The sequence below is a fragment of the Carcharodon carcharias genome, chromosome 9, assembly GCF_017639515.1.
Source record: "Carcharodon carcharias isolate sCarCar2 chromosome 9, sCarCar2.pri, whole genome shotgun sequence".
In the NCBI taxonomy this organism is placed as follows: domain Eukaryota; kingdom Metazoa; phylum Chordata; class Chondrichthyes; order Lamniformes; family Lamnidae; genus Carcharodon; species Carcharodon carcharias.
Window position 1 is genome coordinate 8458369 of NC_054475.1, and position 24117 is coordinate 8482485.

Sequence of the window (24117 nt, forward strand, 5' to 3'; positions counted from 1 at the left end):
AAATCTTTTAAATCCAACAACTTATAAATCACACCAAACACCTCACGAAGCACAAAGCAGGTGGGAGGCTTTTTCATGGGGTGTGGGCATCGCTGGCAAGGCCAATATTCGGTGCCCATCCCTAATTGCCCTTAAACTAAGTGACTTGCTAGGCCCTTTGGTAGTTAAGAGGCAACCCCATTGCTGTGGGTCTGGAGTCACATGTAGGCCAGACTGGGTAAGGAAGGCAGATTTCCCTTCCCTAAAAGACGTCAGTGAACTAGATGGGGCTTTTTTTTACAACAATCCATGGTCACCATTACTGAGACTAGCTCTATAGTCCAGATTTTATTAACTGAATTTAAAATTCCACCCACTGCTCTGGTGGAATTAGAACCCACATTGCCACAACATCAGCCTGAGCTACTGAATTTCTAGCCCAGTGGCATCCCCATTACACCACCATCTCCCCTATGCCCTAGAGCTTACAGTAGTAGCAAAGACCTCTGTTCTCATGTTGGTGAATTCCTACTTAAAAGTTCTAACAGGCAGATTGCCAGGTTACTGACAGTCAACCTAACTCCGAGCACAAATCAATATCTGTGGAGACATCCCAGCCTGTTACTGATCTACGCAACACCCCATACGTACTGTACCTCTCCTGCGCCATTACTTACTCTGTGTGTCAGTTAAGGAAATCATTTTCTTTAAATCTATTTTTTTTTAAAAAAAGAACAAAATACAATTAATATTTAATCCAAATTCTGACTGCCTCCCAGGTGCGTTCGGTCAGTTGTTGCAAAATGTGACCCTTGGTTCGAACAATAAGTCTGATTTAATGTGGAAGTATTTAAACACCGTCCAAGGGACCGTGGTGAAAGTCCACTCCACTATCCCAGAGGCATGAACTTCGACAGTGCTTCTTAATCGTAATTCTTAATCTTAATCATAAGACCAGTCAACAGCCTGGGACACCCAATCAGTAAGGAGACCGTAATATGGCTCCAACCTGGCTTTTTTTTTTTAAAAAAGTGCACACACAATCCAGTTTCACTGTAACAGGCTCAGGGTGCTAAGCGCAGCCAGGGAACACACTACCGGTTCAGTTAGTCGGTCACAACGCCATGGAAACAATATCAATTGGTCCATTTACTCCCATCCTTTCAACAAAAAAAAAAGATCGACGCGTTAAAAACAGCAAGCGCATCAAGCTTGCTGTTATTTTGCAAGTAAAATCGGTTCCCTTGAATTTCTTCAACCATTCATAGTGAGGCCTCCCAGAGTGTGACGACAGCCCAGGGGGGACCTCTAGTGGTCGAAGGGCAGAACTACAATTGTTAACTGAGTCAAAAGCTGGAGCCTCAACCATGGGAGGAGCCCTTCTGAAGAATTGCAATTAACATCAACATCCTTTCTGCCCCCTCCCCCCAGCATTATTAAGCTCGGTGACTTGGAGGGTTATGGACCCCGACACTGTGAGGGATTGTTGCTGAACTTAAGCAGAAGATAAGTGGGAACGTGACGGACAAAGGAATAGGTGGATATTCAGATAGGGTTATAGATAGGAGACACATATGGAGCATAAACAGCAGCATGAGGCACTTGGGCCACAGGGATAAAAACAAAAAAACTGCGGATGCTGGAAACCCAAAACAAAAACAGGATTACCTGGAAAAACTCAGCAGGTCTGGCAGCATCGGCGGAGAAGAAAAGAGTTGACGTTTCGAGTCCTCATGACCCTTCGACAGAACTAGTTCTGTCGAAGGGTCATGAGGACTCGAAACGTCAACTCTTTTCTTCTCCGCCGATGCTGGCAGACCTGCTGAGTTTTTCCAAGTAATTCTGTTTTTGACTTGGGCCACAGGGCTGTTTCTGTGCTCTAATTCTACGTCAATTATTTAATTACCTCTGGCCTTTGTTTATCTCTGTTGGAGGAGCTGTCTTTCCGATGAGATGTTAAATCAAATCCTCATCTGGCCTCTCAGGCAGATGTAAAAGATCCCCTGGCACTATTCTGAAGTAGACCCAGGGGACTCGGCCCTGTGTTGTGACCAATAATTATCGCTCAATTATCGTCACTGAAAGTAGATTATCCAGTCATCAACACATCGCTGTTTGTGGGATCTTGCTGTGCACAGATTGGCTGTCATATTTCCAACATTGCTACTGTGACTATAACGGCTTTAAAGTGCTTTGGGATGTCCTGGGGCGCTATATAAATGCATTTTTCTTTTATCTGGTATTAACTCAGCTCTATTAAAATCGTGACTTTAACTTTAAATTAAGAACGTAAGAAATTGGAGCAGGAGTAGACCATACAGCCTGTCGAGCCTGCTCTGCCATTCAATATGATCAAGGCTGATCTTGGGCTTCAACTCCACTTTCTCGCCTTCTTCCCATAGCCCTTGATTCCCTGAGACACCAAAAACCTGTCTATCTCAGCCTTACATATACTTGATGATGGAGCATCCACAACCTTCTCGGGTAGAGAATTCAAAGGTTCACAAGAGTAAGGAATTTCTCATCTCGGTCCTAAATAATCGTCCCCTTATCCTGAGACTGTTCCCCCGTGTTCTAGATTTTTCTGCCAGGGAGAAACAATTCCCCAGTCTCTATCCTGTCAAGCCAAAGGTTACAGGGAGAAGGCGGGAGAATGGGGTTGAGAAACCTATCAGCCATGATTGAATGGTGGAGCAGACTCGATGGGCCGAATGGCCTAATTTCTGCTCCTATGTCTTATGGTCTAAGCCCCTTCAAAATCTTGTATGCTTTGATGAGATCACCTGCCATTTGTCTGAACTCCAGCAAAGACCCAACTTACTCAGCCTCTCAGCAAAGGACAATCCTCTCATCCCAGGGAACCTTCACTCCACCGCCTCCAACGCAAGTATATCCTTCCTTAAATATAGAGACCAAAACCGCACACAGTATTCCAGGTGTGGTCTCACCAAAGCCCTTTAAGTTTTTCATCTACCTGCACAAAACCTCCAACACTTTCTTAGTTGTGTTTGAAATTCAGTTTGAAGCGTAGGGACATAGGTAGAGGGGTAGGCATTCAACCCCTTGCTCCAAGTGTCCTGGCTCAGGTGTCTCCTGCAGTTTCCTTATATCTTGATCACCTCAATGGTAATTTGATAGCAAGCACCCCAAGGCTTCAGGTTAACCCTCTGAAGTCAGATTTCTGGCTTCAGCTAGGAGAGTTAGTGAAGTCCCATCTTTGAAGGCCAATTATCCACATGACTCATCTGAATGCAGTGGCCTCTCCCCAAGACAATAAAAACTCTCTACTTCCATTCAAGCCTTTTCACATTCTTCTGAGCTGCACGTGTGAACACTAATAGGGCTTTGTCACGTTCCACAGTTTCTATTTAAAGGGACACTATCTCCTTGATAAGGTGGCTTGTCAATTACTTTAGCAAATGTGGAGGGAGCATAAACAAGTATCAAAATTGACATATCTTTTGACGCTTATTTCAAGCACTTCAAGCTTGACAGATTTGTAAAAGTCAAACACTTAAGACTTATGTTATATATTCATTTTTTAATTCTGGTTAGTTTCAATATTTTTTCATAATATTTTTTGATATTTCTTTATTACAATACATTGATGTACATTATAAGGTATACCTCTTATCTAAATTCCCAAACAACCGAAGTGAGCTACGATGCCTTCCCCAACACATCTTAACAGTCACGCAATGAACAGCTTATAGTCTATGAAAAAAATACCTGCTTTATCAAATAGGAAACGGGAACAAGACATGTTAAAGAAACACACTGCCATGTGGTTACAAATGTCATACTCTTGATCCTTTTACCTTCCCTCATCCTGAGTCGTTAAGTGGAAAGTTTCCCAGCCTCTTCGTGATCAGCACCCCCAACCCCAGCTTCCCACCCTCTAAACAGGAGGTATAGTGGCTGCAGCCCAGCATTCCTTTCCTTGAGTTCTCAGGTTATCTGCCATTTCACGTTACAAGATTGCACTGGAACAGCTCTTCCCTTTGGTGTGGTTTGGAATGTGGGGCTGAGGGAGGTGACGGGTCAAGGGGACAGTGGGAGCCTGGGGCAAGGTGTGTGGGAAGCCAAGAATCTCTGAACAGTCTATGGGTTTTGAAACTGCCCTCCGTCATCTGAAGAAGCCAGAGGAATAACATTGAAAGAATCATGTTACAGAATCGGGCAATATTTAATTCTAAGCCTAGGGTTCAGAAAGATCACTGATCCAGGCAGGGTTAACAGATCTGACCTGGAGCTGTGGTCCAAACTGTATTATTAGTAGCACCATCTAGACTGGCAAGGAGGGTGGCCATAAATATGGATAAATGAATTGTTGATGTGCCTTGCTTTAAAAAAAAAATGCATCTAGATGTTCAGGACAGGATTGGACACTTTTATGATGCCACCTTGGCCAACATTCATTGTCCGTGCTGTACAGGAAGGATGGTCATGTGGGTGAGGCACTGGATGGTCATTGGCACCTGTAGAATTGCAAAATGGCATGAAGCACCGCTAGGCAGGGGATGGTGCAGAGGGGGAGCAATTTCTAGTTGTTCCAGTCTATCTCTCAGACGGAGCTTCAAGAGGAAAGTTGGACGCTGGGGAATTGTCCTCAGTGTCACAACGTGTGAGGCGGACACCGGCTTGGCTTGGCTTGGCTGGAGTCAGCGGATGGTCACCATACTCTATACACACTCCTGTCCTGAGACAAACAGAAATCATGACACTGACCGATTAATAGTCACAGATTCAGTCATGGATTGCAAATGGTTCTCAATCAATGATAGCTGTTCATTCAGAGGCAATTAGATTAGGAGGCAAACAGACCGAGAGAAACTCCTAAGTGGTCCTCAGTTCGGCCTGTTGGGGACTTTATTGTGCTTGGGTTTGGCAAAGGTTCTCAACCACTTTATGAGCATGAGAAAGCAGTGCAATCTTTGCAATCACTGAATGCATAGAACTTCTCTCCTTTTAACTCCCCATAATCAATGTTCATGTAACAAACAGTTTTATAAATATTACGCTCTTGCGTGGCTAAATCACATACAAAAATTGACATTTTCTTGGCTAAAGCCTGTTTGAGGGATGTGCTTTGCTCAACTAAATGAAATTGAAATTGTTTTTTATTTGCTGTGTTTATTGATCTTGCTATTAGTGAATGGAGAAGTTGGTCAGAATACATTCACTGCTGTAGACCTGCCTGTGTGCAGCTATTGCTGGGATTTTAAATGAGCAGAAAGCGAGGCCACACTCAAAGTGCAAACAATAATGAACAGGATTGGACAGTGCTTCAAAACAGACCTGCTGGGTTTAGTCACTGGTTAACATTACAATTGCCAAAATTATAATTTTGATCTGTGTTTCCAGGCAGTGCATTGTGTAGCACTGACAGCATCTCTCACACACACACTGGCTTAGCTAGGCTTCACCAGCCACAGGTCAATTATTGTTCTACTTGTTGACCCTCTATTCCTATATCTCAAACTCCCAGTCCTATCTCCTTCCCAGTTTACATTTCACATCCCCCAACTCAATCTATAAATCTATCCCCACCTCCCCAACCTCATTCCCTTGCTTTCATGCCCCATTCACATCCACCTCCCAAAGTCACTTTCCCTCCTCACCTGTCTAGCTATGCTTTGGCCAAGCTCATACCCACACCCCCACACCCCCCTCCCACCCCCTTCCCTCACACCCTTATGTGGTTGGAGGTGGGGAAGCTTCCTGGTCCCCCTCACGGCCCTGCTTGGCTCTTCTCCGCAACGGTTTTTACTTTGTTTGCTCCGGTATCCTCAACATTGTTTGTGCCAGCGAAGGAACCAGGGCCACCGTGATATGGTACTTCTGAATGAAACCAAGACTGATCCAAACAGTGACCATTGACCATACTCCTTCATTTCAGCACATCATGGAAGCGATTGCTCCTGACAACAGCACTGACCAAGAGTCTGATGAGACACTGTAACCTCCACATACTCCACGTCTATCACAAGCCCCACTAGAAAACCTCATCAAATAACAGTTAACAGCGGCTTCATAACATATTGAAACCATGTACAGTTATTAGTGCTGCAGTCACTTACATTTAAATAGATCCAAATTTCAGCTTTCTTTTAAAAAATAAAACTCTCTCTTTCAATTGACCTCACAATTAATGCAACAAATGTAATGCAATGGATAGAATGTTTTAACATCACTGAAATGTGCCAACTTCACCCAGGAGTAAACCAGAGAGGTGAGGCAGAGTTAGTCTCTGAGCAGCCACACTGTAAGCGTGCTAACAGACTCTTTCAGAGTCACTCCGGATGGAGATCAGCATTAGATTGGTTATTTTTTTTTATTTTACAGTTTCTTTATATCCCTTTACAGAATGAGCCATCCCCACACCCGGACAGCAGTGGAAATCTTTCGCGATTGCACAGTGGAAGACTCAGAAGCAAAGAAGCCACGTGATTGGCTGGTTGGAAAGGAACCTCCCAACGGATGAAATCTCTGTGTTGACCGAAGATTGGTCACTTCTTGAAATATCCAGTTTATAAATGCGTCACCTTATGCTTGATGTAGCTCTGGATTTAAACTGCAGCGGCTGCAAGAACAAGCTGGCGTGTGCCTAGGCCACTGGCACTAGAACATATAAGTTAAACCGCCTCACGTTTGAAAGGACTTTGCATGGATGTATAACTGCAGTCAGTTATCCTTACTGACACTTTCACATCTGTTTATTCACTTTAGGATTCTGAATTCAGTGGTTCCGCTTCATGGATCCTGGCAACCAATTCAGTGAGCAGCATTTGATGGGACTGCAGTTGGGCACGTTTTTGGGTGGTAGTCCAACACCCTCCTCCACCAAGAGGACTTACTTTACTGCCTCAAAGTTAACATCAGGGAAAGCACACAATCTAAGAGTGCCCCCGGTGGGTACCAGTGATTAACCCTTTACGCAACCAAAGTAACCCCTTTTTAAAAATTTCTCTCCAACAACCACTCACAGGACCATATTTAATGGGCATCAAGCTGCTCAATGGGGTTGGCAGTTCTGAAGACCATCATGCCAGTAAGATCAACTTTGGGCTGATAAATGACCCTAGCTAACTGGCATGGCATCTAAACTGCATCACGTTGATTCCTGCAAAACATGCAATTGCCCCTAAGCGCATTCCAACTGTCCCTCAGCCTCACCAACTAATGTCCTCAGTGTAATCCTCACGTTTCAGAACTGCTACAAGACTAGAAGATCCAGGATTCCTGCTTCAAACTTCCGCTCGACCTGCAATATTGATCTTCCATTCAAATTTTGGCCGCTCCTCTCCTGAACTCTGACCCTTACCTCTGACCCTTGCTTCCACATGTTGCCTCCCCAGAACCTCCTAAGTGTGAGTGCAACCATCACAGAGAAGATCACCAATGAGGCCCAATCTGGTCCTGAGCTAAATTTTGAGAACTCGCCATCCATCAGAAGGATGGATTGTTGGCAGTGGGAGAGCAATTAAACGGAAAAGTGCCTTAAGGAACCTAATTCGCAAACAAAAATTGATAATAGTCACGTTACTGATCAATGCCGGCCTTGATAGGTGGCAGTCTGAGACCAGATAAATCAGTCTCACCATAAAGAGATGTTAGGCTGGTTGGATTGTATCTGATGTCTACACACAGTGGAACCTCAGACTGATAAGATTGCCAATAGGCAACAGGACTGGGCAAAGGAGCTCAGTGCCTTTAAATTCTGGCATAAGCTTTTCATCTTTATACAGAGAGGTAACAAAATAAAACACATATGTACAGAGAGAAAATTCAGAGTCATACGCTGCAACAGTTAAACAGTGGAACATTCCCTTTGACATTCAAATATCCCTCAGGCTGGACTTAATTTCAATGGCCTATTTAGCAAGTCATAGAAAAGCTCATCAACAGTCAGTCAAGAAGTGGCAATTGAACTTGACACAAGCTCCGTAAAACTGAGTCATCATCTTAATTTAGTTTTTGCATTACCCATGGCAAGGCAAGTAGCTGGGGTCGTTGTCATGTGAACATACACCAGCGTGCAAAGATACGGTACCATGTTGATAGCATGGGTACAGTTAAGTGCTTGGACAGACTTGGAGGTGAGCTAGTTTACACTTTACTAGGCCCAAGGTCATTACAGCCTCTCCAAACATGCTTTTCAATTTAGTCAAAAGCAACTAAAAAAAAATTAGGCAGAAAAGCAGAGACTGACGAGGTGTTATATTTGCAAATTTGGATTATTCTGGAGTAGATCATTCACTGAGAGAATCTACTGAGTGACAGCTGTAGCAATGACAGGTCTGACAGAGAAGGAAAGTCTAGGAGGGTATTTATTTTTTCTTAATTAATGTCTTCACTCTTTTGAATACGTGCTTCTCTGCCTCAAGGCTGCTCCGTGATGCCAGTGCATGGAGCTACCCTCAGGAGGCCCCATCACTTGCACTGATGACCGAAGTTTCTGAGCAACCTGTCTGCTGATCTGAAGCTGCCCAACTTTGGGTAAAGATGCTACCAGCTGGTTACGCAGAGTATGCAGCCAAGTACTGTTTGAGATGGGCATCATATTTGCATGGAGTAGCCATTCCCCTCCAAGACTCATGCAAAGGGAACCTCTGGTATCCAGTCCCTGTCAATCGGTTTTCCCAACCCCCTCCTAGATATCTCTTGGCTGGGGAGGCAATGCTAAAATTAATTGCCCTTTAAAAAATAAAGTTACTCATCTTCTGGGGTCTAGGTTGCTTCTCTCCCTTACAAACCAAACCCCACCCTCCTCGTTGGAGCTCAATTTCCCTCCAGCCTCATCTCACCTCGTGCCTCAGGCTTTGTCTAATCCCTACTGGGCCTTGGTGTATCTCATTCCCTTTCTTTGTTACAGTTGGAGCTGGAGTCCAGTGGAGCTGCCTAGGAAATTTGGCTTCCGATACTCAAGAAGTCACCCCACTTTTTTTTTTTAAATCATAAATATTTTTTCCCAGCTTATAATGGAAGAGTTCAGAAAATATTAAATTCCTTCATTGACCTTCCTTCCATTCAGAACCTCAGCTCTACAGCGGCAGCCTAGGTTCCTCTGAATTCTGTAACACAAAACAAAAACAAAAAAAAAATCGCAAAAATCATATCACATGAAGGACTAAGACAATAAGAAACTCTTAGATGAATATAGCATCTTGGGAGGAGTTGAATATAAAGGAATCATTCGGTTCTGGTCTGCACTGGGTGTCAGTTGGCTCCTGATAAGACTTCCATTCAGTCTTCAACTCAGCCCTGACGATGGTATCGATGTACCTCAGGTGGCCCTCAATACGTCGACCTGTGGTACTTGATGGTGGCCACAGCTTGAGCTGCAAAAGGAACATTTAATGAATGATCTCGCCACACGTCACAGCTGATCAGCACTCAACCCCACATCAGAAGAATAAAAGGTCATTAAATTAAGGAGAAAAGACACCGTGCCTGCAAATAAGATACAGAATGAATAGGCTATGAGACAGCGCAATCCCTTACTTCATAAAACTCATAAGTAGTATGTAAATGATTGAGAATTTAATTAACTCAGCCTGACATCATATGATCACCCGACTCAGCATATGATCGATGGATTTTAATACAAAATGCAGACTGCAACAGACCTTTCATTTCTATTCTGTAAACTAATGAGATCTGCATCTTGCAAAGTACTGTAATCATTTGTATGCTAAAATGATCATAATTGTGTAATTCTTTTATTCTTTTAATGCTGGTCTATAACTACGTTATGAATTATGGTTACTTGCATCATTTGTATCATCATCACAATTCAGTACCTGCCACCATGAAGATTGTCAATAAACCATTTTTAAAAATGAGGCTCAGCCCGAACATCAAGATCAGTCAGGTATGAGAGAAATCTGAAGAAACTTGGGCTGGTTCGATCTTGAAAAGGAAGCAACTCAAGAGGGGACCTTATCTAAGTGAAGGTGTTAAAAGTCTTTTCAAAATGAAACTGTGTTCGTACTAGGGGTTCCCAGCCCTCCCGCTTTGGGCAGGAGTCTACCAGAATGGGCGACTGCTCCCCCAAGCACTCATGGGGATGACTCTGGAGAAATGGTCCATGTACACAAGGTTCCTGTGTATGCATTACTTTGGTAGTTGTTAGCATTCAGTCACATTGTCTGAACCCCGCTGATCCACCAATATTTGGAAACACACCATTCATCACTGGTTGTGAAGATGATAGCATTTGGGGCTAAAGAAAATTGCTTCAAAGATCCCTGAGTCCTGAGAGAACAGCTGGGGGAGGGAGAGACAATGAGGTGAGACGGCAAAAGAGAGAGAGAAACACCAACTGGAAGACAGAGTGAAACAAACTGGGAGAGGGAGAGAGAAACACAAACTGGAACGAGGGAGAGTGACATGCACTCATGTACAATGGGCTTTATTTTGGGAATCAAGCATCTTTGGGGCTTCTTTCCTTAGGACTGAATATCAACCTCCCTGAAACTGGGTTCTGAGGGGTGGGGTTTGAGAGCCAATGAATTGAATTAGGTTTGGCTTTGGTTTTATTTATTTTTTTTATATAGCTTGCCGTGTATTGTAAAAAGTCACAAAAGTGTAGGAAAACTTTAGATTTTACTTATATTGATGAAGTTTTTGCTATTAACTTGGAGTATCACATTGTGATTGCAGCTGTCAAGCATCACAGGTAATTTTTACGTAAACAATCCTTATCCTAAATAGCTTCCTATTCTTTTGTATTCTGCGACCTATAAGTTATATATTCATCTCACTATAAATCAAAAAGGCAAATATTTCATTCAGAGTTTGGTGTTACTGAGACACTCAATCAGGATAAATGTAACAACAGACTTGCAAATGTCATGTGATTAAACATCACGGTGGCCCATGTCACATAATCAAATATCACGTGATCGAAGGCCGCACTATCAAATGCCAGGGAACATACCAAACCAAAGTTGGAAGCCCTAAGAATAAGAGTCGTTGGTACAAATAAGAAAAGAAAATGGTAGGTACCACGACAATCTGATCTAGCTCATATCAACCACTGCATTACTGTCACAGCTAACACCTCACAAATAAGCTTAATAAGAATAAAAGTATGTAGTTCTTTTAAAGTTAAGGATCCTTCTTCAAAAACTGCTTACTTCTTCAGACACACATTAAATGGCTTCCATCAGTAACCTGAGGTGGCAGTGATGAGATGGGAGATGATGGTGGGGTTGAAGAACCTGGTGCGTCCAAAGCTGGAACTAAATGGAATGAAAGTATGGCAATAAATGATGCAACGATGATGGCAAAAGCATTCTTTCCACAATCGCACCCCTAACAAGCCCACAGCAAACATCTGCCCTTTTACTGGCCCACATTTCCCTATCCTCCCATACTTAGTTGTTTTTGCAACATCCTACCTGCCCTTCTCCACTCATGGCTGCCATTCACCCCGCATAAGTAAATGTCCTTTCACAGCCCAGGTCCCTTCGCATTCCCCTCTCCATAGCTTTCACCACCTTATGAAGTTCCATCATCGATAGCAGTCCACCTGCCCTCCCACTCTCTGCCACACCCCCACTTCCCCTGCATGCACCCTGCCTGTCCTAGACCTACAGGTAGCTCGCTACCTGCACACAGTCGGTTGGCCTCCCTCTATCTAGATGCCCGTCTTTGTTTCCAGTCCCTAGATGTGCTGCGTTAAACTGACCTCTCCCTCCACTGGTACCAAACCCTTGCAATGCTCTACCCAGCTAAACAGGCCTGACGCTTACACACAGTCCCTCCGATGCTGTGCAGTCCACGATGATGTTGGATTATGGTAAGAATGTGTTAGATAAATGGCAATAGATTAAAAACAAATATCTGCTTTTAGAAAAAGTATCGCTACGTAGTTAGAACTTAGCGATAACCTATCCTAGAGAGAAATGCACTTCCACAAACCAGCTCTCTGAGCTGAAGCCACATTTGAACATTTGAAGATGCTGGTGGGTTCTCTTCTTGAAGCACTGCTGCCCTGAAAGTGATGGCACTTCACAATTGAATAGAATTTAAACATTTAAGCATTAAAACAGTTTACGGTCCAGGTGTTAATGGTGTTAGCAAACTCCAGGACAAGATCACTGTAATAATGAAGGAGGAGCAATGTATAACCAAGCTGGGATAATGCGTGACTTGGAGGGGACTCTGATGGGAATTCCCACTAGACCTGAGAAAATGGAAGGGAAGAGGGAGCAGGATCTCGGTAATAAATGTGACAAACGGTGCGACAATCTGAAGCATTGCGCTGAATTTTCTGCGGGATTCCGGGCCCTGACGCTGGAATCACATGCAGGTCCCGACCCTGATGCTGTCCAGGTCTGACCTGTCCGTGCCATCTTCCTGGAGGCAGCCAATTAACACGTCACCTCCAGGAGCCCAGTCCAGTTAAAGATGGAGGTGGGCAGCGCAGGTGGGATGACCTATAGGAAGGCCTGAGGCTGTGGGCAGCTAACAGCCCCACCAGCAGCCATGGGTGCTCCTGATGTAGGTGGGAGACTGAGAGGGCACCTCAAAGACTTCTAAATTTGTTAAAAGCAAATGTGGTCATAGCTGCCAGGGCATCATTATGGCAGGGGTGGTGGGGTGGGGTAGAGGGGGGGGAATTCCTCAACAGGATAATCTGCAGCAGCATCTGTGGCATTCTGATCACCCTGGGAGAGGGGGGATTTAAAGGGTACATCAATGGCTCCCTGGCCTGCTGCTGGGAAGGCACCTCCAGAGAACCTAGGGCTCCAGACCCAATGGGAAGATTCTGTCTCCACTGGAAAATAACCCCTAATGCCCTTAATTGGTGACTCTGGAGGCAGGAATGCGACAGGAAGCCTAGTTTTCCACCCCAACTCCCACACCCTTCCTCAGCCAGTCTCCATGGGGTCATGGGAGTTCAGCTCATTAACTCTGTTTCTCTCTCCATGGATGCTGCTTTTCCAGCATTTTTTGTTCTTATTTCAGGGACTTCTGTCTCACCTCAATGACTTTCTGTCCCACCTCAATGACTCTCTGTCCCACCTCAATGACTCTCTTTCCCACCTCAATGAGTCTCTGTCCCACCTCAATGAGTCTCTGCCCCACCTCAGTATAGACTTGTACTCATTAGTCTCCAGAACACAAGTGGAACATGATTGCAACCGTTACCTGATATGAGCCGACTCCGCCTGGATGCCTCAGTGGCGAGAGCACAAGAGATCTCGATTCTTTTCTCCTGTTCCTGTAGCTGGAGCTCAGGGTCTATGTTGCTGTCAGTGAGCCCTTCAGTTAGTGGGACTATGTTCTGCAAACTAACATCAAACAGATCATTCACTTTACTGTCCAAATGCATAAACCATCCTTCTCCCACCCTCCTTCCTGGTTCCCCCAATTCCAGCACGAGCTACTGGCTACAAGAAGGTTCCTCTAAGGCTTTCTCCCCGGTTCTAGAATAGAGATATTCTAATAGAGAATATAGGAACAAACTATGGGAAATACTCAAAAACACTGCAAGTCACCACCTCCCCGTTGCCATAGAAACTATTTTTAAATGATTATGCATGTACCACCAAATTAGATGTCAAAAATTGCTTATCAACGGGAAGAAGTAGAGTTTACACTGACATTCTAATTACATGGGGGAACTGAAGATTTAACAATTACATACATGCACCATCTCAAACGACCTTAGTACTTTTTTGTAATATTGCATCATTTGAAGTCTGAAGGAGAGTTTTTATTTTGAAAATAACTCTCAGGAGGTGGGTCTCACTGATGGTGATGGTGACCCTCCAAGGTGAATTGATACAATGGGGGGGCTTGTTAGGCCACTCCAAAAGGCAGTTAAGAGTCCACGTTGGTGTGGGATGGAGTCACAGATAGGGCAGACCAGGTAAAGGTAGCAGATTTCCTACCAGGCAAGGGCATTTGTGAACCAGTTGAATTTTTTTTGTAGAGCAGTAGATAAGGATTTGCTGGTAGAACAGGGAATATGCACTCTGCTGCTCCCACATCAATCTTGTGTGTTACACAGCTGCCCCTAAGCTTCTGAAAGTTCCCCTATAACTCAGCGATGGGTACCTGGATTTTGCGATGAGCGTTTTGATTCGTTCCACTTTCTTCTGCTTTTCTTTGAGCTCCTCTGGGCTGAGAGGGAGTTCGGGTTCGATCTCGATGTATCGCTCAGGGATGAAGACCTTGTCTGGCGTGGACAACTGGACAAGAGAAAATCAGTCAGGACGAGAAAGGATAAGGGTTCACGGTCCTGTAACCACACTTAGTAACAAGAGGGCAGATAGGCAGTTCAACACAATACTCACTAGCATGAGGATCTGGGGCGAGGTAAACCCAATTGTTGGTTTCATCAAAACAAACATTGCTATTTATCAAAATGAGTGAAGTCAGCACTGGGGAAGTAACACTCTTTGCACCGGATATTGGGTTCAAGCACATCTCAATTAAGTATAGCACTGTTCAGATCTACCTCAACACAATTCACTGGGGGTTGCGTTTCATGTGGTGGCTCTGACAGCGAGATGAAAAGTCAGGGGGCAACCCCACCTCAGCCCCATTTCCAACAGCCCCGGCCCTGATTATGCACCCGTTCTGTGCCTGGTGTTGGGCCAGCCAATGTGAAATCGCGGTTGGGTGGGGGGGCACGGAGCGATGGTGGTCGGCGGTCGGTTCCCCAGTCACTCCCAGGCCAGCCGATCACGCCCGTGTCTGCTGACAGGATGGGGGTGGAGGGAGAGCGGGTGGAGTGCCAAAGAGCCAAAAGTCCTCAATTTGGACATCAGGGTCAGCAAACTTGCCGCGTTTCTGTGGCCCATGGTCACCGAGGGAGCAACTGTTTGGGCATCCTGTGGATATTTTCGGAGATTGAGTCTGCTGCTTTTCAAAATCATTCCTTCCCTTTCTGAGGTGTCTCCCCGGAGCCATTTGTACTATCCAAGGTCAGATGACCAGGAGGGGATCTGGTCCCAGTTAACACAGAGCATGGCATCAACCCAAAGCAAATGGGCTTCAATAAATTAAAAAAAATCACAAATTCTCCAACAAAAACGCTCCTTTTCCCTTTGCGTTTCAAAACGACGGGTCTGAGCTTTTCCTTCATTTGCACAGAATTACATTGAACTTACAGCACGGAAAAGGCCATTCGGCCCACCGTCAGTCGTTTATGCGCCACACGAGGGTCCTTCAGCTTACTCCATCTAACCCAATCAGCATAACCTTCTTGTTCCTTTCATCCTCACTTCTTAAATGCTTCAATGTTATTCACTTCAAACGCTCTCTGAGGCAGCGAGTTCCACATTCTCACCACCCTCTGGGCAATGAGGTTTTTCCTGAATTTCTTACTGAATTTAGTAGTGACCACCATATATTCATGGCCCTTAGCTCTACAAAGTGGAAATGTCGAGTAGAATCCTGCTGGGGCATCGGGGTCTTGCCCACTGGCCGGGCAGCCAGTGTGGACGCGTTGACTCTTTTCCGGAAGGCTCACTGAACCACACGCCAATCAGATATTGAGGCCAGCGGTGGGCCTGCCCCTCGAATCAAGACCCTTGGGGCGGAAGTCTTGCCTATCGAGAGCTGCCAGCCAATCAGAGGCCAGCAGCACTTGTGCTCAGCAGCACCACTGGTTACACTGTGTCCGCTGTCAGGACAGGCACCAGAGTCCCAGGATTGTGCAGTGACCCAGGCCTACAGGTTTGTAATGGGCTGGGGAGGGGAGGGGAGAGGAGGTGTCATGGTGGGGGTTGCGGGGAGAGGGGTGTAAGAGGGTCGACTCTCAATGGCCCCCACTTCCCAACGTCCAGTCGCTCGATCAGGCTCTGATTGCCTTTGATCGAGGGACTCCCTCACCGTTCTGATGTGTGACAAGCTGGCTGCACAGTTTTAGCTGCCATGCACACCGCATGGTGACAGGCCCACCCGCCACTGGGTCAATACCAGCCGTGATGAGATGAGGCCCTTACGTGGTCATTAATTAGCCACTTAAGGGTCTCAACTGACAACACAAAGGTCGACCATGGGCCTTCCCGCCCAGAACTTTATTCTGCTGCAGTTGGAGGACAGCGGAGTTCCAGTATGCCACCATCCTATGACCGACCCTCCTCCAAGCTCACCGCCAGTGAGAGCACAAGATTCCACCCATTGTCTGTATGTCTCCCGGACAAAACTCTTTTCTAATTTTAGAGATCGCTACCAGGTCACCCTTTAGTCTTCTCTTTCCTGAGAAAAGGGCCCCAGCCAGTTCAGCCCTTCCTGATGGATACAGCCTCTCGGTTCTGGTATCATCTTTGTAGAGCCTTCTCCAATTCCTCCATATCCATTTTACAAGATGAAGCCAGGAACTAAGGTCAGCATGGCTACTTTTTCCAGTCTCGTTACTCTTGACAGTTCCCAAAGGTCACACACACTCATCCTGCCACAACCATTTGCAGGGTTGGCACATCAGAGGGTATATAGTTCAAGTGCTGCGCAGTCTAATGCCCTTACTACCCAAGTCAGCTTGGGTCGTCGTGGATTCAAACTCTGCCCGAGGGCCTGAGCACATAATGCAGGCTGGTGTGTTGGTGCAGCAATGAGGGGGTACAATTCCCCAGGATGCCACTTTCGAGCGACTACCCAGGACATGATGGCACCATTCGTAGAAGGGCAGGGAAGTTCTCCTAGCCAACACTGAACCTTCTACCGATGCCAAATAAACAGGCTAACCGGTCACTCATTTCAGTGTGTTTTGTGGGATCTTGCTGTGCATATTCACTGCTGCATTTGCCTACAAAATGCCCATTAGTACACTGAAAAGTAAATCTATGGTTCTGAAGCACAAAGGACATGAAAAGTATTTAATATATGGAATATTCCCATCCATGGCCCTATGCCAATATTTCATTATCTCCAATAATCATCTTGTGCACACTCCTGTACTCACCCTCTTCACCACCTCAGTCCCCTAACACTTACCCCCTTCTCCACTTTCACACTTCCTTCCCAAAGTCACTCATCATTTTGCACATCTACCCCTACCACACACCTCCTTGTTGATGTCCACTGAATAATGTTCAGGCTCCAGATCCATCCTCCTTAGACGAGCAATCTCTTCCCTGGGGGTCTCATGGAAGTTGCCTGCATGATCCCCCCTGACAGCTGCCTCCAGGTGAGAGATATCCACCTCTGTGGTCTTACGCCGAGGAACCTGGATTTGGTGGGAAAAGGCACAAGGAAGGAACGTCAAGCCCTCTGGAAGGCAACAGTTTTACCAAACCTTAAATTTCACCAACATAATTTTAAAATCAACCGGTCACTCATTTCAGTGTGTTTTGTGGGATCTTGCTGTGCATATTCACTGGGGGGGATGTTGATACTTTCTGTTGAGTGCAATGGTGGTTCTATTGGGACTGGGCATAAGATGGTTTCCCTGTATTCTTGCAATCGTGTGATTGGCCATGGATCTGGATTAATGGCAGGAGTCTGCATAATCATATGGGAAATAAAATACTTTTGTTTTTATAGCACCTTTCAGGAGCTCAGGACATCCCAAAATGCTTTACAGCCAACTAAATACTTTTGGAGTGCGGTCACTGTTATAATGTTTTTTTGATGTTGACTGAGGGATAAATATTGGACTGGATATCAGGGAAAAGTCCCCTGCTCTTGTTTGAAATAGTGCCATAGAATCTTTTACAACTACCCGAGAGTGCAGAAGGGGCTTTGGTTTAATGTCTCATCTGAAAGACGCTGAATTCTCAGAGATTTGGATACGTTGAGCTGGTGCAGCTTTGGCTCAGGAGCTAGAACTCTTGCCTCTGAGTCAGAAGGTTATGGGTGCAAGGCCCTCTCCTGATACTTCAGCAGCACAAAAACCCGGACTAACATTCTCAGGTGGATGGAGAAGATCCCTTAACAACTATTTTGATGAGGAGTAGGGAGTTCTCCCCAGTCTCCTGGTCAATAATTATCCATCAACCAACATCTCTTTAAAAAAGAACATACTATCTGGTCATTATCACATTGTTATTTATGGGAGCTTGCTGTGCATAATTTGGCTGCCACATTTCTTACATTACAACAGTGACTACACTTCAAATTACTTCATTGGCTATAAAGAACTTTGAGTCATGCTGAGGTCATAAAAGGCTCAATACACTGTCACGTCTTTTCTCACTGGGATCTCATCTAACAGGCCCAGTCAACGGAGTATGAAGGAAGTTACGGACAGGCACATTAACCAGCTGGCTTCAAAATCAACACACGATCTCTTTACCAGCTGACCATCTCTGCCTACCAAGGCTAACAGGTAGAGTGAGGCAGATCCCTTGGCACCTTGAACAGGCTCCTGATGAAAGCACCATGACTGGGACAACACTGCAGGTCACAGAACAGAAATTACTATCAAGGCTGTTTTCTATACATATGCAAACACTTCTGTGTTCATTTGAGAACAGGAGTTAACCTCTTTATACAACACTGTCTATGTTAAAATTCAGCAAAGAGGAATTTCCTACAAGAGAATTAGGCAGATGAATGGCATTATGTTAATGCCTACTTTTGTAACTGCTAATATTTTTATGTTTAAAATTCAGTCCTGCAAAATATATCTGACATGATCCAATTTCATTGTAATTGTTCGGTATAAAAGGCAACTTCAATGTAACGTGAGTAACAGATATGGTCATTAAAAATATAAATAAAATAAATAAATTTAACAATCTCTATCAGCATGAGGGATGAGCATTTATTTTTCCTCTTACCCCAAGTATCAAGGTCAAACACTCAGGTAATAGATGTAGAGTAAAATTTCCTCTACTAGCTATCTTAACAACATCCCTTTAACCCAACCTTGGAACAGTGCCCTCAACACACCATTGTGAGCTTTCTATACCAGTCACTCTGTGGTTAGTGAATGGGATCGCTAATTCAACATCTTTAGATGTAGACTGATGGGACTGAGAGATTGAAACTGGACTCAAGGTGACAACTCATTTCACTTCAAACCTTTAAATTATCTGCAAGGGAGGAAACATTGAACCCTTCTGGTGCCGGAGAGGACAGGACAATAACAACCAACTATGCTACCCAACAGCCCATACAAACCACAGTGTTAACAGTAATAGAAGGCGGTTGTTAATGGTTTGTTAACTATAGTGTTAAGATACATAGGTGAAGGGCATTGTTTAATTAAGTACCTAGTGCACTTATAAAGAGAGACTGCTGGGACACGGGGCATGGTAGGTAAGAAGGGGGAGGTGGTGGCATTGTGGTATTGTCACCAGACTAGCATTCCAGGGAGCCAGAGTAATACCGACCCACAGCAATGTAGTTGACTCTGAACAAGGGCAATTAGGGATGGGCAATAAAGGCTGGCCTAGCCAGCAACGCCCACATCCCATGACCGGATTTTTTTTAAAAGCAGACATGTGTATTGCTGCACTCTGTAAAGAAATCTATTACCAAAAAATATATTAGTGTCTAGTTTGATACTTCACCAACTGACTCGGGAATGATTGAACAACAATCCTTTCCTGACATGTCATCACTGAAGTGAAATGAGCCAATGGCATACCGTGACTCTCCGAACAATGGGCTTTGGGCTGCTCGAACCTGCAGCCATCAGGTGGCCGGATGTTAAGGTTAGACTCCGCCTCTTGTTATGCCCTCGTAGCGATCCATTCTGGTGACGCTTCATGCGCTCAGTTTGTTCCTCAACGCTCATCTTGGATTTTGCATCGTTGGGATGCGTGCCGCCTTTCGATTTTTCCTTTTGCAAAACACAAGAAATCCCACTGGTCAAGGAGGAGGAGTCAACCAGCAAAGATAAGCCACCGTCACTCATGGCAACTCGACCAGCCCGAGTAGCTTCAATGATGGATGGAGTCCCGTCAAATAGTTGAAATAATTGTACGTCAGTAAAACCATTTAGTGATTTCTTTGTCAATTTCTTAACTCTATCAAGGAGCTGGGGAACATGGAAACAGAAGGAGGCTATTCAGACTATCGAGCCTGTTCCACCATTCACTTAGATCACAGCTGATCTGTACTTTAACTACATTTACTCGCCATAGCCCTTAAAATTCACTTACAACAGGAATCTATCAAACTCCATTTTGGGGGAGGTGAAAGTGTAGTGATAGTGTCACCGGACTAGTATTCCAGAGATCCAGGTAATGTTCTGGGGACCCGGGTTTGAATCCCACCATGGCAGATGGTGGAATTTGAATTCAATAAAAATCTGGAATTAAAAGTCTAATGATGACCATGAATCCATTGTCAATTGTAAAAACCCATCTGGCTCACTAATGCCTTTTAGGAAAGGAAATCTGCTGTCCTTACCTGGTCTGGCCTACATGTGATTCCAGACCCACTGCAATGTGGCTGACTCTTAAATGCCCCCTGAACAAGGGCAATTAAGGATGTGCAATAAATGTTGGTCTAGTCAGCGACGCCCACATCCAATGAATAAAATAAATTCAATCATACAAATGTGAATTATCAGAAGAAACTTGTCTTGCTGGACATTCTGTTCAAGCACTTGTGAATCTGGTGGCACTGAGTGTGACTATGGGGAGGGTCTCGGAGGAAAAAGGGGAACCCTTACAACCACCATCTCCTCAAGGGCAATTAGGGATGGACAATAAAAATCTCGGCTTAGCGATGCCCACATACCATGAATGAATTTTTAAAAATTCCTTTAGTACCCAGAAATCTGTCAACCTCTGTCTTGAATATACTCAATGACTGAGCATCCACAGTTCTCTGGAAATTTCTCCTCATCGCAATCAGAAATGGCTGACCCCTTACCCTGAAACTGCAAATCCGTGTTCTAGATTCCCCAACCAGGGGACGCCCCTCAAGGATTTAAGATTCTGATATACTTGAAGAAGAGGAGAGCTGGGTCAGAAGTAACCTCCTGGTTCTGAGCTGTATTTTATAGATGCCAACTATACCCCTTGGATACCAACAAAAGTCCTAGGACACCTGCCCACATACACACACCGTCTACATATGTATCTCAAATAAATTGCTCAGAAGGTAGAAAGACTGGATGCAGTGTAACCTTCCAGCAAAATCCATATTCCATTAATAAACATGTTCATCATGTCCAACATGTTAATATACATGTTTATCTCCCCAATAAAAACACAAACTTTAATGACAAACTTCATGAACAGAATATGTTCAGTGCCTGGCCGACAAGTCCAAGCTGTTCAAGGTGACTGACAGCACACGGGCTGATTTGCAAAAGACTCCTATGTTTGAACGTAATTTACTGATAGCATAAAATGCCCAGAGTTATTTGAAATCTTACAAATGTATCAGAAAAACCAAAGTTGGGGTGGAAGATTCTTTCAAGAACTTTTTGCAGTTTAGTGCCTCCTGGTGACTCACTACTGTACTGTTGTTTGTGAACTTGGCCTCCAAAAGCAACCCATCTATAGTTGAAGGATTAGCTTTAAAAATAAAAGTATCTCAATTTTCACTGTTATTTTTGGTAAAATGTAAAAACGAAGTAATGCCAAAGGGGAGTAGGGTGGAGTGGGGCAGACGAGAAGTTTGTGGGTTAATCTGTAGTGAGCTACCTTTACACTTACTCGTGTCTGAGATTCATAATTTGCTTTATCACTATTCCGAACTGCAAGGTAGGATGGAGATGGAGAAACATCTTCTGGTGGTGATTTGGTCCTTGGAGGAACGACACCTACTGTAGAATCAAAGGGAATATAGGTTAGAGAACTCTGTCAGTGCAACTTTCAAGTTACCTTACCAAGAACAGACTAGTACCAAGACACATTGACAGTGGATTTCTACTGCGGTCCTTCTTCTTGTCTACCATAATTTGAGGAAACAACTGGACGAACAACTGTTAAAAATCTGAGATTTATAAGTTTGTTATGTTTTGAGACTGTCTGTTTTATTTAGGGTAAGATGAAGAGGATCATGTGGTCTGTTCAGGAGTCTACTTGACAATAGGCCTAGATGACATGGATGTTTAAAGGGAGGCCCAGATTGTTTTGCTGGAAAGAAGGCATAAGGTGTTCACACTTGGAGACAATGGCAGCAGTATCTATGTCGACAGTGATTAGACTGCTAGTCTCCAAAGTCCCAGGAAGGTGTTGAGAATGATGGATTGTAAATGGTTATACTTTAAACTGTCCATTTACTTCAAGGATAAAATAGAATAAAGAATAGCTAATCAGCACTTCTACCCAAATACATGACCCATGAGATTCACACTGCCATGGAGATGGGCTTTGAGAGGGAGAATGTCCTTAGGGAGCTATTGCAGGATCAGTTTGCAGGCTTTCCTAAAATATCACTGAAACTCACAGATAAGCTAGCCCACTAGGATCCTAGAATGAAAAGTCAACTAGAAACAAAAAGTCTCCATGGTTAACCATGCAGGAATATGGGTGAGAGCTCACATCAGATTGAAAAGACCAAATTTGTGAGGAGGCTGGATGATTCATCTCGCTTGAGCTAGAGGGAGAAACTCCAGAGAAAAGTCTCACCATGAAAGACAGTTCTGGGGTTAAAAGTTACCAGGCTTGACAAGAAAAAGAATGGAAGTTAAATCCTTGGGAGCTAAGAATCACTTTGAACTTGTTCCAGGACATTGTAAAGTAGAATTGTTAGGTGGAATTTCAGGTTGTGTTAAAAATAAAAGGGAAACATTCTGTTTGGTAGTTTAAAGTATAAACTGCCTGCACAAATAGTGTTTAGTTAATAAAAACAAAAAATCCTGGAAATATGCAACAGGCCAGGCAGCTTCTACGGAGACAGAGTTAACATTCCAGGTTGATGACCTTTCATCAGAACTAAAGGAAATTAGAAATATAAGAGTTTTTTCCGCCAGTGAAAGGGGGTGGGGTCAGGAAGAACAAAAGAGAAGGTCTGTGATAAGATGGGACATCTGGAGAGATTAACTAATGAAAGATTTTAAAAGTGTTCACAAAGTGTTAAGTTATTGATCCCAGTTTGCTTGTTACAGTAAAAGTCTTAACATGTGTCATGTCATCCTTTCAGCTATTAACTGGAAGTTTGAATTCCTTTTTAAAAATTATTGGTCTCTACAGAGATTATAACACTGCCTTTTCACCAGGGTGCCTTGGGCTCTTCCAACTGAGTGACAGTTGAACGAGCAGAAATTTCGCCACCATGCACTACATGAGAAATATAAGACACTGTTTCTCTCCTACCCGGTGGCTAAAGTGTAACAGCTCGTGGGTGTAAATACCAGGGGACAGAAATTAAAATGAGGAAGATGGCAGAACAATGGAAACTTGGGCAAACTCTTTTTTGTTCAAAGGGTAATAGGCTTGTGCAATAAGTTACCAGCAAGGGCCATTGTAGCAAGTAGCAATTTCCTTTTTAAATTCACTCATTTTTGGGACATGGGCGTCGCTGGCTAGGACAGCATTTACTGCCTATCCCTAATTGCTCTTGAGAAGGTGGTGGTGAGCTGTCTTCTTGAACCGCTACAGTCCATGCGGTGTACGTACACCCGCAGTACTGTGGGTGTTCTAGGATTTTGATCCTGCGACAGTGAAGGAATGGCAATATAGTTCAGAGTCAGGATGGTGTGCTGCTTGGAGGGGAACTTGCAGGTGGGGTGCAACAGAATACATGAGTTCAACAGACTACATGAGTTCAAGAGGCAATTGTAACAAGAACATATTATACATTGGTTTCAACACAGAAAATGGCCCGAGGTGCTTAACAGTGAAGATATGGATGGAGAGCAGTTGCAGGGGAGTTGGGAGAGGTAAGTGTGTCAGATGCTCCAGTGATCCTTTGTATCTCAGTGCCCACTCCTCGGTGTATGGCTTATTATAAGCTGCCACGATGGGTTTTGCTCTCTCTAGCTCACAGCTGCCATTGGAAGTTCAGCGCAATGTGCTGTTCGTTATGATGTATCGTTGCAATGAGTAGGTTAGTGCCATCCTTCAGCTAGGATGTGACTGGCTGACCTCAGAGCTGCCACCTTAGAATTTATCTAATATGCGACACTGCTTCTGTGAAGTAAAATGTTTCTACCCATTTTTTTCCTGTGCAATAGAGTACTCCCACGTGCACCACTTCATCAATCAACAGCTGGTAGAATGTTCCAGCGAGGGTGTTTATTAAGTTTATATATTGCAGCAAGCT

General features: G+C 44.3%; 1 protein-coding gene across 9 annotated transcripts in view; it reads right to left on the reverse strand.

The window, feature by feature from the left end:
- Nucleotides 1-5661: 5661 nt before the first annotated feature.
- plekha6 (pleckstrin homology domain containing, family A member 6) overlaps nucleotides 5662-24117 on the reverse strand; it is a 329654-nt gene continuing 311198 nt past the window's right edge. For 8 of the 9 annotated variants that reach the window (XM_041195222.1, XM_041195223.1, XM_041195227.1 and 5 more), the window contains 7 exons: nucleotides 21564-21673; nucleotides 19538-19732; nucleotides 17009-17170; nucleotides 14053-14186; nucleotides 13141-13283; nucleotides 11121-11225; nucleotides 5662-9320 (listed from right to left, as the gene is read on the reverse strand). In XM_041195222.1, coding sequence (XP_041051156.1) covers nucleotides 11125-11225; nucleotides 13141-13283; nucleotides 14053-14186; nucleotides 17009-17170; nucleotides 19538-19732; nucleotides 21564-21673 — 845 coding nt within the window. In that variant the 3' untranslated portion in view covers nucleotides 5662-9320; nucleotides 11121-11124. The remainder of the gene's footprint in view (nucleotides 9321-11120; nucleotides 11226-13140; nucleotides 13284-14052; nucleotides 14187-17008; nucleotides 17171-19537; nucleotides 19733-21563; nucleotides 21674-24117) is intronic. The other variant, XM_041195221.1, reaches the window with a different exon arrangement.